Source organism: Accipiter gentilis, chromosome 9 (genome assembly GCF_929443795.1).
Source record: "Accipiter gentilis chromosome 9, bAccGen1.1, whole genome shotgun sequence".
Lineage (NCBI taxonomy): Eukaryota > Metazoa > Chordata > Aves > Accipitriformes > Accipitridae > Astur > Astur gentilis.
The window spans coordinates 4,296,815-4,314,436 of NC_064888.1; the positions used below are offsets into that span (position 1 = coordinate 4,296,815).

General features: G+C 51.1%; 1 protein-coding gene across 3 annotated transcripts in view; it reads right to left on the reverse strand.

Moving 5' to 3' along the window:
* Positions 1 to 17,622, reverse strand: part of CDH23 (cadherin related 23) — a 212,794-nt gene that overhangs the window by 184,408 nt on the left and 10,764 nt on the right. For all 3 annotated transcript variants that reach the window (XR_007507256.1, XM_049810212.1, XM_049810211.1), the window contains exons 2-3: positions 17,371 to 17,442; positions 12,359 to 12,436 (exon numbers count right to left, since the gene is read on the reverse strand). Coding sequence is in view for 2 of the 3 variants with exons in the window: in XM_049810212.1 (XP_049666169.1) it covers positions 12,359 to 12,436; positions 17,371 to 17,437 (145 nt within the window). In the remaining variant the exon portion in view is untranslated. The remainder of the gene's footprint in view (positions 1 to 12,358; positions 12,437 to 17,370; positions 17,443 to 17,622) is intronic.

The window sequence follows — 17,622 nt, forward strand, 5'->3', positions numbered from 1 at the left end:
ACATCTCCAGTATTGCTGGTCCCTGGGATGAGCTTTTGTTTCAGGGGGGAAGGATGGAACCCAAAACACTGGAAAGCAGCATCTCCAACAGATTCCAGTTGATTGGACAGCTGGATACCCACCAACCACAGCACTTTTGGCTTTTAATATGAACTAACGAGCTCTTTGTGAACAGCAAACGGACCCTGAGCCTTTTTTTCCCCAGACTGCTGCTGCTGTTAGGAAGCCAAGGCCAGAAAAGCTGGGCACTCGCTGCTGAGTGCAAAGCCACAACCATCAAATTCTGGCCTTTATTTAGAGGCGCTGGAAGAGGAGAAAGTTTTGGGGAAAGAAACCCCCTCCTGATGTCCTTACTGAAGACATCATCGGCTGTGTCAGCCCAAGCACTGCCCGAGGGATGCAAAATCCAAGAGGCTGCTGACACGATGTGCAAGGAAACATCTTCTCATGCAAAATGCCCCAGTTCTCCTCAAGCCCAGGGACCTTTATACCATTTTATGGAGAAAGTCCAGCAAAAGCATCCAGATGCTAATTGCTATTTATACTGCAGGCCAAGCCAGCCTTCCCCACCTCGGTGTAGCCTGCAAAACGTACAGCTCCTGTACGCCTCTCCAGCTCAGCAGCCTGGCAAGATAGACCAGGTTGCTGTAATATTTACCACTGCACACATGTGCTATTGCCATGTTTTTTCACTCTTGGATAGGGAGCCAGTATATTAAATTAAGCCATAAAGCCCAATGTTAAAAAGAATAGTCAAGGGCCGTCCTGAAAGTAAGAAATTATTCTCGAGCCGTATTAATTGCATTCAAGACTCCGCTGCACGTGTCCCATACAAGCCCTTCACAGGGTTTCCTTTTCCACAGCGTAACGTATGAGGCTCTGTGCCATGGGTGGTGGGTGAGACCCAGCAGAAGCAATGCAGGAGATGGAGCCCACTGCCCCCGTTCCCCCACCCAGCAGGATCCCAAAGCGATGCCCAGGGGCATCCCTGAGAGCCAGAGATTCTGTACCGAGGGCTACAATAAAGCCAAGGGTAACACTGGAGATGGAGACATGAAATCACGCAGCCAGCTAATGTCTCGCTCAGTCCAACTACTCCCCAAGCCGATGGCAACTTTTCGAGTGAAATTGAAAGAATCTGGATTTTTCGAAAGAAAAAAAAAAAAAAAAGGCAAAGCAAATCAGCAAATTATATTTAAAATGCTTCCCCTCCACACCTTGCAAGCTTGCTCTGCAACAGGACCAGCTCTCTTCTTCCTCGACGTGTGAAACAAGCAGCATGTAAAGAAAAATAATAATAAAAAAAATACACCTCCAACTTACAACCTGGAATGCAAAACCAAGCTCCTGGTTTAAAATCCAGGGAGGCAACAGCCTCCCCCACCCCTTAGGGGACACCTTTTTCAACCTGCCATCTGCCAGAAAACGGCTGCGAAGCATCCCAGTGCCCGTGGGGCTCACCCTCCTCTGTCCCTCGCTGTCAGGGTTGCGTAAACTTGGGAGGATCCTGCCAATTTTTATGGTTTCTGTTGCAGCATGATGATACCAGCCTGGGATTTCCCCCCCCCCCCCGCCTTGCCCTCTCCAGTACGGAGCCTTAATTTATGACTATTTCCCCCACCCCACCAAAGTAGGCTGGTAATGGCTTCTGGCTGATGTGCTTTCTGCAAGCTGTCACTCCCAGCTCCGTACCTGACGGGACTGCAGACAGCATCCCTGGGACTGCAACAGTTTTTCCAAGACAAAGAACAACTTGCAGAAGCCAGGGAGAAATTTGGGTTTTCCCCACCCTTTCCTTTATGCCTCTAGGAAAGCTGCTTCAGGGACAGCGGGAGAGATACGTATGCAGGATGGTGCTTTCTGCATGGTCCCTTCGCTTACTTGCCTTACCGTCCCCCACTACGCCGAGTTTTACATCAGTGCTCTTTTGTACAGAAATAGTTTTATCCGGTAGGATGTGTTTAATTTGATGCAGCTGTCACATGGGAAAAGGTGCGTTTCAAGAGTCAAGGTTTTCCGCAGTGCTGTTACTTATTTTACAGTCTTCTGCCATATCTATTTCTTCCCCTCTATTTCCCAAAATCATTAGTAACAACCATTAATCTCTGCCTGTGAGAATGCTCCTCGCTTCTCCCCGTACCCTGAATTGTTAGTCTGCCTTGGACTTTCTACATTTTAAAGTCTTTTTTCCCCTCCTATTTTCAAATTAACTGCTTGAAACTGAACAGCGGAGTAAGAGACGAAGCCACATCACTGTTTGTGAAAGGGTGTTACGTTCCATAATATGATCTCTCGCCTCAAACCTAATAATCAATTAGAAACAAAAAAAGAAAGAGGTTCCTCTGTATTCAGGTACCGAATCGCCCTCCTAATTGCGCACACGCAGAAAGACAGCCTACGCAATACAATACCGGAGCCTCAACAGAGCAGGCACTTGACAAACCCATGCAGATGAATGGAATAAAATTGAGTTACTAACCATTAAATGTCAAGTGTTTGAAATCTTTCCCCCTTGCGTAAAGAGCAATATTAATAAATCTTTAAGAGAGGGAGCGCACAGAGCTTATTCACTCTTCTGACCACTGCTGCAAATTGAACAGATGTTTTCATCGAGTTGTCCAACAACGCTGTCTCCAGCTTTTTTTTTCCCCCCGAGTGGTTACAGTTAATTCAAAAGCCATCAATGTACGGGAGCAGTTTGACAAGAGGAACCAATTTATTAACTCCCCCTGCCAATCAAGCACATTAAGCCATTCAAAGGCAGAGAGGTGCATTAGCACACTATGACGATAAATCGGTTTAAAAGCCAGGAGATGGGGAGGGGATGGATTCCTGCGACAACATCGAGGTGACCACCCTGCGTGTCCTCTGGTCCCTAAAATTGCAGAAACAGCGATAAAAGAAGCTTCCCCGGAGGCAACCCTGCCACCCACGCCATCAGCCCAGCCAGGGCAGCGCAACGCCCAAACAGGCGATGCTCACCAGGATAACGGCAGTTTTCTGCCTAGACGCTTCCCAACAGTGCAAGTTTTATTCTGCAATCTCACCACGGTGGCACGTATATACGTTTCCAGAAGGGTTCTCTTCTACCTGCTTGGTTTCACGCAGGAATATGGTGGGTTTCCGTTAATGAGGACTAAGTAAATTTTCACGTTTTAATTGCTCGGATGATTTTGATGCAGGAGAGAAGCTGGACCTTTTTTTTTTGTTTTGCTTTTGATGACTTCTTTTACACCAAAAAGCAACAATGACAAGCTGGTAGTGGTGGTGAATAGTTTGAATTTTTCATTTGTTAAAGACAAAGTAGTACTTCCACAGTGGCCAATCACGGAAAGTTTAATTAAAAGGTTAATTTTTTTCAAGGCTAGAAGTCTGAAAATTGTGTAAAAAGAGTCATGAAGGCTATCATGGAATACCTTTTGCAGCATCACAGGGAAGTGCCTCGAGCTGTTCCCCCTCTCACCCGGCTAATTTGGGAGCCGGCCACGCACCTCTGCAGCATTTCATTTATAAACTTCAAACTGCGCAAGCAGCTGGGTGCCAGCCCTTCTCAAACCCATCTATTCCCAGCACCCTTCACTCAACACACCTCCCACTTCACCGCAGCCCCAGGCTGGATGGCAAAACGGGCCGAGACGCGAGAGCATGACGTGTAACGCTCCGTCGCTTTCCTCCGACGTGGCATGAACTTTGCCGGAGCGTTGTATAATGCAAGGGAGTCATTCTGCCGCCTCTCACGTGTTTTTGCTTTGCTCCTCAGTCAAGAGAATTAGCCAGAGAGTGGTGGAGCAGATCCAGATTGCAGAGATCTCAGATGAAAATGTTGCATGCAAACACAGAACTAGGGGGTAGTGGGGTGTACCTCCCCCCCCCCCCCCCCACCTTCTTCTTTTCTAAGCTCACACAACTCAACTACATCAAGTTCCTGATCTGGCAAAATGTACAAGCACGTTTATCACTGTTTGCAACCATAGCTTTTTTTTTTCTAAGAGGTCCCATTGATAGACTGAAAGTGAAAACACAGACCAAAAATAAAAATTATGAGTGTATGCATAAGCAAGTATTTCCCTACAGTACAGGGAAATACTCTTGGCTCATAATACATTCCTTTAGAATATTAATACCTCCACAAAGATATATATATACAGCTTTGTAATTTGAATGTATACACACATATACGCGCACATATACTTTTCCCCTGCCCTGTGTTTTTTGCTTTAGCAAGCTTGACTCACATTGTCATCCCTGTTCTATATCAGGTTTGGCACCCATGCTAATGCCTCCAACTGGCCAAGAAAAAGGCCCAATTTAACCGAGCTGGGACGGTGTGGACATCCAAGCCTGGACACTCCAAGGTAACAAGGAGCAGAGCCCAACGCCCAGCAAGAAGCCAGCCCACAAACAAAGCTCCTACAGGCAGCTCTGTACAGATAATTAATGCTACTAAAGTCATCTCAGACAGAAAAACCACCCCAGACCTCATTACCACAAACACACATCTTTCTCTGTTTCTTTTGAAAGGGCTTAGCCCCCTTGCAAGGGCTCACGCACTCGAACGTGAAAGGTGGCGAGATCAAACCTTCAAATGGTTTGATGAGGCGGTTACCAAAAGCAAGGTTACCCTGACATGTTAATGAGTCCACATTGCAAATATACTTTCTTCCTTCTCCCTCTCTCTCTTTCCCTTCTTAAACGTAAACATTAAAGTTATTGCCTATTAGCAAAGCAGATATGAAAGTTTAAGTGATTGATGAAGTGATTAATTTAATGATGCAGGGTTAAGGGTTTGGGGGGAGGGGGGGGGAAGAGCTTTTTTCCTTAAGTTTCCTGATGTTGGGAATAACTAATTTTCTAGCCTTAAGTTTTCATTAACGATGCTGTACTTTCTACAGCTCAACAAGTAATTTCATCAATGGGCCTAAAGGGCTCGAGTTACAAGAGCCGAAATCCCCTTCTTAAAATACTCCTCAACTACTGTTGTTCATTAGGGTCGATGCCACACTTAGAAACAAGGCTGCTCCTCCGCAGAGCACTCAAGAAATCCGCAAATTCAGTTTTAAACAGTAAGTAGCCGTTGGATAACAGCACTTTCAATTAATACTGAGGACGAAGGTGATGTTTCTATAGCCTCCCTTTCTAAAGGGAAATATTCACGCTCACTCTCAGCAATGCCCGTAACGAAGCTCACAAAGCAGGTTTCCTATTCAAAAATATCTCAATCTCTCTCACAGTCAGAGACTAGCATATTCCTCCGGAATTATCCTTTGTAAAAGCCCAAATCAATTCTGCTAGCTGCACACATGCGCGCGCCCCGCTGGGGTGATGGACACGTACACGCTCGCGCTGTCAGCCCGAAGGGGCACACCGGTCCCTGCCTTTGTACGGAAAACAGCCCGCACGTACGTGCCGTAACGCCAGCCCGAAACACAAGGCGGTACGAACCCCAAAGCCGCTCGCAGTAGAGGCCGTTTAAAATAGGTGGGCTTTGGGCGCGTGCCGGGGACACGCGGCCTTTTTGACGATGGCCGATGGCACCAAATTCAGTCCAGCTGAGGGGATGGTTTTAAAAGCAGAAAAAGCAATGTTTCCCCAGGCTCTACCAAGGGTAGCAAACTACTTCTGGCCCTGGGAAGAGGATAACCTTAGGGGGACCCAGCTCAGGACCTACCAGAAATATCCCAGGCTGGACCCCAGGCCAGATTTAACCCCTGCTGGTGTCCTCCCCTGTGGTCTATGGCTAAGAACATCCACCAGCAGCAAACCAAGGAGCCTAGGGGCTACCTATATTTGCCAAGTGACCTTTTGCCTGCCAGATCACCAAAAAAAAAAAATCTTTGCTAGGTTTTTACCATTATGAAACCCTTGCCACCGCATCGGTGCTAACACAGTGGGGTGGCTGGGACACTTGCCGTGCGGTCCCCAAACTAGGTAAGCAGCCACGGACCAACTTCCACCATGCACTGGTTCACTCGTTTTGCTATGCATTTGCCCTCCCAGCTAGATATTATTTATATACAGCATGCAGCAGTGTGGTTTCACCATCAGCTGAAGCTGATCTGAGGCAACAGCACAGCAAAGGGATGGCTTCCCTTGCCTTCTTGCACCATCTTGACTCCTGTGACTTCTACGTCCACCTGATCTTGCAGCTCTCCCATCAACTATACCTAAAAGCTGGTCTAGCTGAAAACCAGAAGAAAAATCCTTGAACAAGTAGATGGTAGCTGCACATAGCGTTGGTTTAACTGGGGTGGGGAAAGGTCCTGTGGCTGTTGAGCTCTCACCTTCCTCCCACTTGCACATTGCACCTTGCCTTCCTGAAAGGCTATTAGCTTTTCTTTGGAGCATTTTTGGAGCTGTTTCAGCAGACTAACACACATGCACACAAATAGAGGGATAGTTTTCCTGCTAACTCGGCAGGTGTTAAGAGCTCAGCACAGCCCTGGCTGCAGGCAGGGCAGTAACGCATGGCTGGAGCTGGTGATGCTGGACGGAGGCTTCATCCAGCGCACAGCCACCTTGGACGGAACACCTCTACAGGGAAGGCAGGTGGTTTCTTTAATTAGACCGAACACAGGCACAGAGGCCCTTCCCCACAAACTCAGCCAAGTATGCAGTCACGGGAAAGAAGTTCCCGGCAGCACCAGCATGAAGAGGGCACAACCACTGCTTTAACACGCGCTGCTTACAAAGAGGTAGGCTTTCCCAAGCTCTCCATCCACTCTTCTACCAGTGCCACCGCATTTTTCCCCAAAGCATCTTCCAACTTACCAGGTTTTGCTAAAAGCCAGCCTACCTTGTATCATTCCCATAGGCTCTTGCACTGCCCTGGACTCTCAAAGCACCCTGTGCTGTCTTGCTCCTTTGAAGGAATTCAGCCCAAGCTTTAAAGCCATCCTCTGTGCTCTTGTGTCACACCTCCTTAATACCCAATTAGCACCTCATTAACAGGATGCCCATAATGCTTTCTGGTCTTGCCAGGGTGACTTTTAACCCCGTGGTGCACAGAGATGAAATTAGTTTTCACTTTTGAGCTCTAGTATTTAATTTTGAGCAAGAGGGACACAACAGCAGATATGCTAGGGCAGCCCCCCCCCAGCAATAGCTGCAACCCCCTGCAAGCGAGGAGGGGGGCCAGGAGACACCAAAAGGAAAAGGGTCCCATGCTCAGACACCCACCGTCCCCCCTCCAAAGCTGTCCCCACCAGAATATCCACAAGCCTCATGCGTAGATATCTGGCCCAGAAAGCTCTGCAACAATTTAATCAGTCCAGAAGAACGCAGAGACTAGAGCCAGCGCTTTTTTTTTCTTTTCTTCCAGTGATGCATTAGGCAAGCGCCATCATGGAGGAGCCCAGCCACCTCAGATGCCTACAGCTGCGGGATCAAACATGCAGGCAGGGTTTAGCCGAGACAGCCTGTGCTCAATCACACACAGATAACCATATCTTCAGCAGCAGCTTGAATTGCCCGGCACCCCCGGGGACTTTACCCGGATGCCAAAGCATCTGGCTGCCCAGGACCACAGCACCGCAGTGAAAGGCTGTGGCAGAAGAGATGATTGCTTTGGAAACTACAGATACAGCGCACGGAGGATGGCAGCCTTCCCTGCCTGGAGAAGAAAAGCCCTCTGGCCTGGCCCTGGCCTGGGATGGAGAATCAAGTCAAGTCATCCACAAATATCAGAGGGATGTGCTGCCTCAGACCCACGTGCAGAGTTACCAGCGAGCACCCTGCCAGCTAAATACCAAGTCCCTCTCCCAGTCCTCTTGTGAAATAAGCTTCCATCGCAGAAGGCCCTGAAAGGCAAGAAGTGACACGCATCAACCTAATTACTTTAATCACCACCAGCCAAAAAAGTACACCTACACTGCAGCGGTGCCCCGCTATCCCCAGCTCCTCTAAGGGTGCAGCAACTTGGGGTGCACAGTAAGAGCCCCAACTCCATGGGAAACGTCTACTACGGCCCATTTTGGTGAAGCAGGTCTCAAAGAGCAAGGTTCAGCTCTGCCCCTCAGAACTTAGTGGAGAAACATCCACATGTTCAGAGTCCCTTAGCTGGTGTGGGTTTCCCCGGAAAAAAAATTTCAGCTTTCATCTCAAATTCCTCGTGCCGCCTTCTGCGAGCAGAGGAGGTGGCGTGCTCAACGTAGCCCACCATGGAAGGGCTCCAGCTTGCCCTGGGAAAGCATAGTCGAAGTTCCCCAGTGCAGAAAGTCAAACCACACCATCAGAAATTTGTCAGGCAGCAAAGCTCTCCTATTCAGTGCCAAGAGCCAGACTGGGATCCTCAAACATCCAACGGCACAGCCAACAGACAGCCAGGTGCCCAAGCAAGACTGCTTCCACATGCCCGCTCCCCAGCAGAATTTGCGACTCGGTCAATGCCACCAAGAGATTTGGGTGTCTCCAGCAATCACCCTCTCTTCTACTGTATTTAACTGAAATTCCTGCAACAGCATTTGGAAGTCACCATCTGCAAGTCCCCAAATGAGCAGGGTTTTTTGTAAGCTCGCAAAGGCATACCCACCCTGTTCCCAAAACACGAGCTATTTATGGTCTGTTTACCAGCTCAGCAAAAGTTGCACATAGCAAAGGGGGGCAGAAGCACGTAAAATTCCCCATCAATCATCCGCCTTGCTTTCTGAGCATGGTGAACCCAGGGGATGGAGAGCACGGCCCATGCCTCCTGGGAGAGGCATAGAGCTGAAGGGAAAGAACAAGGGGGCTTTGAGCAGAAAACACAGCCCCATACACTGCACGTATGCTCTTACGATTTCAACCCACCCCCTACCTCCTGTCACGTACACGTCCCCTCCTCCTCGCGGGTGCTCTGCTCAGCATCCCCCGACCACCCATCCCTCCACATCACGGTGGCACCAAGCTGCTGAGTCGGGGGAGCACGCGAAGCCTTTAGCCCCAAAGCCCCGCACCCAGCCAGGCTCCGAGTGCTGAGTCAGCACCGCACGGGGCTGTCGCTCAGCAGCAACCCTGACCGCAGGACTTGCCGAGTTAGAGGTTCTCCTTGGCCCTACACCGTCACAGGGTAACAAGTGGGAGGAGATGCTGAGGCAGCCAACTTTGGGGGACCTGGGGCTGAGCATCCCACCAGGCGCTGGAGGCATCCCAGTGATGCTCACAGGAGAGCATCCCAGCAAGCTGGTGGGGCAGAGAGCCGAGAGCCTCAGCTGCACGCTCTCCTGCCCAGAAATAACTAAGGGAACCAAATAGCAGACAGCCTTGGCAGAAGCCCCCAGAGGAGCCCGGCCTCCCCACCTGCCAGCCATCCCAGGCACCTTTCCCAGCTTCACCAGCATCTTCTCACGCTCACATTGCCCGGTGGCAGGGGGAGGGGGGGGGGTGATCAAGCCTTGCAACTAAATCCTGGCAGGTTTCCCCCTCTGTCGCGCACTGCTCAACCTCAGCAGGCTTCACAGAGGAGATCCTCCAGATTTAGTCCCCTCTCCTAGTTTTAAGCAGGGCATGCAGGACCAACGTCTGACGGGCAGGAGGGACACATTGACCCCAACCCACTCGGGCAACCATGCCCAACACGGCGTGGCCCGAGAGCAAAGCCAAGTGTATGCTATCAGCTCGGGTGCAATGATTAAAACGTTTCCCACTCTTTTAAGACAACATTATTCCAGTGATGCTAAAATGTTATCGCTAGGATGAAGGGAAAGTGGAATTGCACTCGTCTGAATGGCCTCTTTTGTCATGCATTTTGCAAGGCGTTGAGGCATGAAAGCTTTCAGAGAGACTCGGGTGAATCCAAGCTAGGTGGTTATAAGGCTAGTTACAGACCTGACATGATGGATCATCTTCATTTTCCCATTCCTGTCCTGCATACAGCAAATCCATTTGCTGGGCAATTAGACTCCAGTCATTACATTATGCTAAGAAGACGTCCCTTTTGCAGCAGGGGGGACCCCAACCAAGAGAAACCCAGAGCGCTGCCTGCCCATCCCCACCTGCTGACAAATCCAGGGCTACAGGTAACCCCAGCACGCCGGCGAGCATCGCCCCTTGCCAGACACCTCCAGCAACTCATCTGGCATCAATAGCCACGCCGCTCTCCCTTACCCGCAGCCCTCTAAAAGGTTGGGGCTTCAACAAAATGGCCCTTGGAATGATTTTGCTTAAGGCAGCGAGCGGCACAATAAAGACAGACAGTCCATCTCCTGCAAATTCTGCTTCTAAGGGCTGTTAACCAGCCGGTACTGCTGCTTTCGGAGTAAAACACGCGGCGATCCGGCTACCGGCAGCTGACGTGGGCTCGTGCCACCACGGCCCAAGCAGTCATTATCCCTCCTCCTCCTCCTCTCCAGGCATCTCCCCTCTCTCCCGCAATTTCTTCCCCGACCCCTTCAATCGCTTTCGCCTTCCTCAAGCTCACGTCTCCTATTCCCTCTGCACGTGTGTGTGTGTGTTTCCATTACTTCTGGGTGAAATAACTGACTAGAGGGTCAGTCCACCTGAAAATTGCTCTCCCTGGACCTAAATGAAACAGATGGGCATTGATGATGTTTTGGGAGAAATTAATCAGCCTGGACCGGCGGCAGCGCCAGCAGCTCCCTCGGCCCAATCTCGTCTAATGAATTCTGAGCTCTCTGTCTTAATAGCTCCTGACAAGACTAATTTACTCTTGTAAGTGATTAGAGGGGGAATGATCTCTTAATTGTTGCTTAAGATTCCTTTCAGCATGGCAGGCAGCAGGCGGGGACCGCTGGGTTTGGTGCTAGGGGAGGCTGCGCCCGGGGATGCCGTCGGGAGGGGAGGAGGGGGCCGCACGGGGCATTCGCTTAACGCCACGGTGATGGGCACTTCTAACAGACCCCCAAAAAGGAGCCGCGTTTTTTGGAGGTAAGAGGTGCCACATACTGTTCTGCTTCTTACAGTCCAGTCAGGATACAAGAAAGGTGTTTCCAGATGATGCCTTTTTTTAAAAAAAAAAAGTTAATAAGCCTAACTCAGAAAATAGCTACCAACAGCAGAAAACACAGAAACACTGTCAACACTTTCAAGGCTGACATTTCCCTCTGGTACATCTGAAAACAAAATCCCAGGGTGCCAATATTCTTAAGAGTGAATTTCATTTCTGTACAGTGTAATACAAAGTTTAAAAAAAAAATAAAATTCAACCCCCAAAGTAATTCCACAAACAATTTTACTCGCGCAGTATCTCACTGGAAAGCAGACCGTCAGAAATCTTCCCCCATTTTCTGCCAAAATAGGAGTTCAGTCCAATTCCCGTAAGGTATTTCAAGCTCAAGTACTTCAAGAACCACGTAGTCAGTGAGGAAGCGTTTCCATTAAGCCGTTCCCAACCAGCTCTCACTCCTGCTCTTGCACAGCTGCTTCCTTCCCTGGGACTTGTCCGGGCCACATCCAGCACTAAGTGTGTTTGCAGGGACACCGGCAATCGAGGGGCAAGGAGCATACCGAGAGCAAAGCAAAGAATCCAGGTGTGAAGCAACCCGTAAGGGGTGGGCTCGCTGAAGAATTGCCATGAAAAATGACATGGTTGCAAGTCAACAGGGGGGAAAAAATTAGAAAAAAAAATTACAGTGAAGTCAGGTCCTTCCTTTCCTTACATTACTCACAGCACTGCAGAAGGCAAGCTGCGAACAAAGGCACCCGAGCAGTGGTTTTCAGTACTATTTCCCATTGCAAATAAACCTGAGCATCACCGCAAGGCAAAACTCCCCAGGCAGACTGCTGCCGCTCCAGCAAGCCTTCTCCCGAGGACACATCTCCATGCAGAGCTCGGCTACCACCCAGGAGCTTCCACACCGTCTATCCGAAACTCGCCACCAAGACTCCATGTCCTGCCCAGACATCACGCCAAACCCCACAAGCGGGACACCGTGGGCTGCAAAAGATGCAACCCCAAGAAGAGACAGAAGCCTCAGTTGGAAGCCCTGGTTGAGCTGAGCAGTCACTAGAGGAGACGTCTCCAGAGTCCTCCAACCCTCGACAGCTCCGGTGACGACTTAGCTGCGGCAAGAGCCCTTTTTTAGGGGGGTGCTGCTGGGGCTGCATGGTTGAAGGCAGCAGTAGATGGGAGAAGGGGCCTCCGTAGCCTCCATCCCAGCCACCCTCCGCTCCCAATCGATTCCTCCCGCATTAAAAGCCAGTCACGAGCCCTGATTGAAGAGCACAAGTTTAATGGACTGAGAGTCTGGAAAGAGGCCGAGAATGACCGGGTCGATTTCTGCATTTACTAAAAACTGATCCCTAGCTAAATAAAGAAAGAAAAATAAGCTACATCTGTCAATCAGAAGAAAAGCATTCCTTTAATGCTTTTCCATCAGGGGGTCAGCAGCAGCAGACCCCCTGCCCACAGGCACGCCCCACTTACCCACAGGAGTATCCTCGTTGATCAGCAGGTAGGTATCGAAGAAGTAGTTTACAAAGTACGGCAGCCGATTGCCCTGACCTGGGAAGAGGACAAAAGCAAGATATTATTTCCCTGGCACATCGTACATGGGCCAGCACAGCTGGGAGAGACTCAGGGCACGGAGAGATGCACATGGGGGACCGCGCTCACCACTTGGCATCGTGATGGTGAGGGCTAACCCCAGAGATGAAGGCTAAGAGGAGGACAGAAAGCACCGTGGGGTCCCCCATAGAAGCTGGTTGGGGAGCTGCTTCCCTCCGCCAGCCTTTCTTTTTTTAGTATTTTCTTTTGCAGGGTGGAAGCAGAGGGGAAGGGGGAAACCAACAGCTCAGGGACCAGGAACATCAATTATTGTTTTAGCACATGATTAATACCTTTGCTTTGTTCCCACGGTTGAGAGCCTTTTGCCTTGTCAGCCATCCCAGCAAAACCTGGTGCACCTCCCCTCTCCCATCACCCGATCGCCTTTCCCTCTAATTGCCTCCTTTCACCTTTAATAACCAGGCTCAATTCTTTACTCCCTTTTTTACGGAGCTGGAAGCTTGCAAACCTGTCCCCGAACCACAGCACCCTGCACCGCAGCCTCATTAGGTGACAGAGTCAAGCGCAGAACGTGCAGGAGAACAACCACCGCAGCCTGAACTGGGAAAAAAAAAGTCAACCAGGAAAGATTTACCATTTGAAGGATGCAGGAAAAAAGGTGGCAGGAGAGAAACACAACAACTTTCCAAGAAGGTTTGGTGTTGAGCTGGCTGCGTCTGAGGAATGGGTTTGCCTCGGTACGCAGCCAGAGCCGGCCAAGCCCGCAGGCTTTAAGAAATGCAGTTCAGCTGCCAAGCATCAAAAATAGGGCTGTGCATGGGGAAGCAGAGTTTTGAACTGGTCTCACCAAAATAGTTCACGCCTGTTGATGGGGAGTCCCAGGAGGGGACGGGCAGGACCGGGGTCCCGAGCAGAGCCCCTGGCAAGGGGACTCGCTGGAAGTGATAGGGCAGCGCTTCCCTGCTGTGATCCCTCCTAACCGCCTTTGGCGTGAGCCGAGCCAAACCCCAAGATCGTGCAAGTACAAAAGATTGCCGGAGTGGCAGCGTGACACCCCCTCACAAACCCCCACCACACCAGATGCAGATCCAGGCAGGCTCCTTTCAACACAGCCATTCCAGAGCATCACCTCCATCATTTCCCCAGCTGTGCTGCAACAGCAAAGACATTGCTTGAAGCAAAAGCGTAGCAAACCCCGGATGAATCGGACATCCAGGTTTCCCTCCTGACCATGCTACACTTTGCCACCACCCTCACGCCCTGCGCTTCAGCATCCCACCTTAAGAAACAAGAACCAGACCAAGTTTCAGCATCCTCTTCGCCTGCCCAAGCTCCCGACGGAGCAAGATGTTCCCGAGACCTTTCAAGCGCACGTCCCAGCTGTGCTCCCACACAAACCTGCTCAGCACCCATGGGAAACCCACTCGGGGGGGGGGGGGGGGCATGGGGACAGGATGGGGGAGCAGCCTAAGCTCCTCCGGGGCTCCCTCCGTAACAGGATTTTCAGCGCTGCCCTCTTTCCCGAGGCACTAGGTTTGTTAAACACCTCGAGAAGCGGGAAAGCACTAGAGGCAGCACACTCTTGCAAAGGCACATTTAAATCTCAGCCGCTGGAATTAAGTGCCTGGAAAGAAAATGAGAAGGACCCCAACAAAATGGGTTATTTAGAGCTAACGGCATCTCTGGAGGCTTCGAAGCACACTCGTAGCTGGCTGCCGTGCTGGGGTCAGCAGGCTTTGAAGGGGGCAGATGAGGCTAAAACACACCAAGCAGCTCTTACCACAGGGGACTCACTTCTGCAACCCCCTCTATTTCAAAATACATTTCTTAATATCACCGGCATACTGAAAATAAGTTGCATCTCCCAAATCCAACTGCATCGAGCGCTGGGAGGCTTTCAAACCACCAGTCTGCGAGCATACAGGAGCTGTGTGTTAAGAGAGGAGGGCGGCTGGCACTTGAGAGCTGGGGAAAGCTGAGGGAGGGTCTGGAGGCAGGACGCTGCTTTGGGTTGCAAATCCCAGGATAAAAAGCAAGACTGTCACCACACTGCTGCACTGTCAGCGTTCAGAAGGGCAGAGCGCGAAGGGAGGGGAGAGAAAGCGTCTGAAGGATACGAAAATGTAGGTCAAAAGATGCATGCTATGATGAATGGAAACCAACCCCCCCGAAAAATAAAAAAGGGATGCTGCGGTTGAAGCCCCAGCCTCATGAGGCTTCTCCCCCCGGCCAGCCACAACACTCACGTCCCAGCCACAGATATTTCCAACTCCTCCACAGCCCAGACGACTGCCGAGGGTTGCATCCCTGGGGCGCCTTTGGGAATCTTTTCACCATCTCAGATCTAGCCATGAGGTCTTATTCTCGTAATCTGGCTGCTGTCAAAAGGTGCCTTGCCAGTCTGCGAAACACAAGTCTTCCACGCACACGTCCTGCCACCTACTCTAGGATCCCAGTTTTCCTTTCACATTTAATCCAGGACTGACAATGTTTTGTTGGCTTTGGGCACGCCAGTCCTTTCACACAAATTAATTTGGGAATCACAGCCACCCACCAAAAGCGAGTTCACGCCTTCCCAAAAGCATCACTCTGAACCAGCTGTCATCTGTGGCTTCATCTAATGGATCATCAGCTGGATTTTCCTTCTGCCAGACTGCCACAACCACCCAGCCATACCCTGGGACAGATCATCGCTGTATCCCTCAACACGGCTCTTGCTCGTGGCACCCCAGCAAGGTGCACGGCAGAAAACCATCACTTCCACCGCACTCTTGTAACCCTTTATTCCTCCTTTAGGTTGCTACCAACAGGCTCCAAGGGATCATGATCAACATTGTTTTGACATGCTTGGAGATTTTCTTCCCTGCATGCCTATTCCCACAGAACCTGCTGCTTCTTTGCCCTTCAGAGTCAGTACTCTCATCCTTGGCCACTCCTGATGCAAGAACACGGTACCTGCAGAGCTGTTCTTCCAGCTAGCACCCTTCCGTTCCTTCTAACCTGGAGATGATGAAGGTCTCTGCCCATCTCTGGTGACTGCAGCAGTAGCTGGGCAGGAGTGGGCAGATTCCACTGCCACGCCAGAGCTAAACCACCTTCTTCCAAACACACGAGCCCACTCGGGCTGCATTTCCCCTAGCCAACTGCTTCACCAGGAGCTTTGCAAGTCTTCTGAGAAGAGGACCTCCATCACCTACAGCCCCCAGGGTGTATGGCAGGGCATCCACACACTTCTCCTCCCGATCCCAGGCACAAGCGATGTGCCAGCGCTTGCTTGTCGCGGGCAGGCACCCCTCAGGGAGATGACAACCAAGCCCTGGGCAGGGCAGGGTTCAGGGGAGAGGGGCTGACACGTTGCTGATCTGCAAACCTCCAAATCCCCATTTCCCTGTGCTGCCTCTCCAAGGCTTTGCAGTTTGCTATTGCCTAACTGTTGCATCCAGCCGGGCACCCGGAGCAGGGCTGTGCACACACCAGCTACGGGTGCTGCGACCAAGCGCACAGGGTGGGATGAAGGAGCAAGTCCCCAGCCAGGCAAGCAAGACCCACCAGTCCGCCTCCAATGGGATGTACTGGACCGCTCGTGGCAAGTGATGTCTCCAGGGGGCAAGTTTTAGGAGGCTCAGACTGGGGCAAAGGACTCACTGGGTTGTCTTTTTTACTTATTTTTCCCCTTCCTGAGGAGTGACAGGGCAGTTAACTAGTGAGGCTATACTTGATCCAATATGACACCAGAGGGAGATTGACTGCGCTTGTCAGTCACAGCTAATGTCATCCACTGACTGCTTAATCAGGCTGCCAATCTGGGCGAGCCATCTTGAGGCTTTAGTAGGGGGAAAAAAAGAAAGAAAAGCCTTTATTCCAAAGGGCACAGCGCTATCAAATGGACACACGCTCGCTATTGTTTATCAGCAAGCGCCACACAGGCGCACCCGCCCTGGCGTCCCTCTCCCCCCACCGGTACCCAGGGGCTTTAGCCCATTCATGCAACAATCCCAATTTTCACGGGGCTTTACTGTATGTTTACAGTACTTATGCATCCCAGGATACACCAAAACCCGGCCCAAGAGGCACATTTGCTCCACCAGAAGGGGGTCATCCCCCCGGGTCCCACCCGGGGGGCAGGCTGGACCCCACAGCCCCCTGCCAGAAGGACCAGGGGAAGACCAAGAGCATCACGCTCACGGGGCAGAGCCTGGCACCGGGTTGAAAGCTGACCCCGGAGGTTCTGCCTGCCCAAAGCCCTGCCCTTCCCTCCAGCTGGAATTAGAAAAGAGGTTTTGCAGCTTGGAGAGGAGTTATTTCCCGCACAGCATATATTAAAGCACAGTTTGGGTAATAATTTTGCTGCTGAAAGCACAGGGAGAGCCCTGCCAGTAATACCTCTGCTAACAAGCTTCTGGTTTACGTCCTTGCCTCTTATCCGCTCCCTCTAATTTCCTTTAGGTTTTATTTACGTAAAATGACCTAACACCGTGTCTACTGCCAGGTCCGCCACCAGCTTTGACTTCACGAACCCACGTCTGGAAGTTGCCAAGGTCTTCCCACCGGGATACACCAGCAGCACCTACCACCGTCGGGTTCACCAGCACGTCCTCCTCCTCCAAGCCGCTTTCCAGTCCCACCCGCTCTCTCCCAGGAACAGCCATCTGATGCCACGCGTGCCCTTTTACTGACTGCAAGAAAAGCGGCTGCACGGGATCACAACGTGCAGGTCCCCGAGACTGCGTGCAATGGAGATGGGCAATCCGCTTACCCATCACAGCCGCGTCTCCCCATCACCACAGCAATGCTGCTCTGCCTTCGGATATTCATCACAAGGCCACAAACACAGCAAATATTAGCCTTGTACCTTGCAAACATGAGACCCCAGCAGGGAGAGGAGGGGAGAGAGAAGAGCACAGCGCTGGACAGACAGCGAGATGACTTACCCAAAGAGACCAGCTCCAGGAAGAAGAGGAGAAGCAGAAAGTTGCCGGCAGCAGCGTGACGCTTCATGGTTCCTGTCAAAGCAGAAAAGCAGCGTCAAGTCCTGCGCTTTATGGATGTTACCTTGTCTCCCCAAAAGAGGCTCGGGGGATACAGCCCTGCCCCAGCACTGCAGGGAGACACCCAGGAGATCACCGTTTTGTTAACGCTTAGTTTTTATGCGGGGCACTTCACCCAAGAGTATAATCATCACT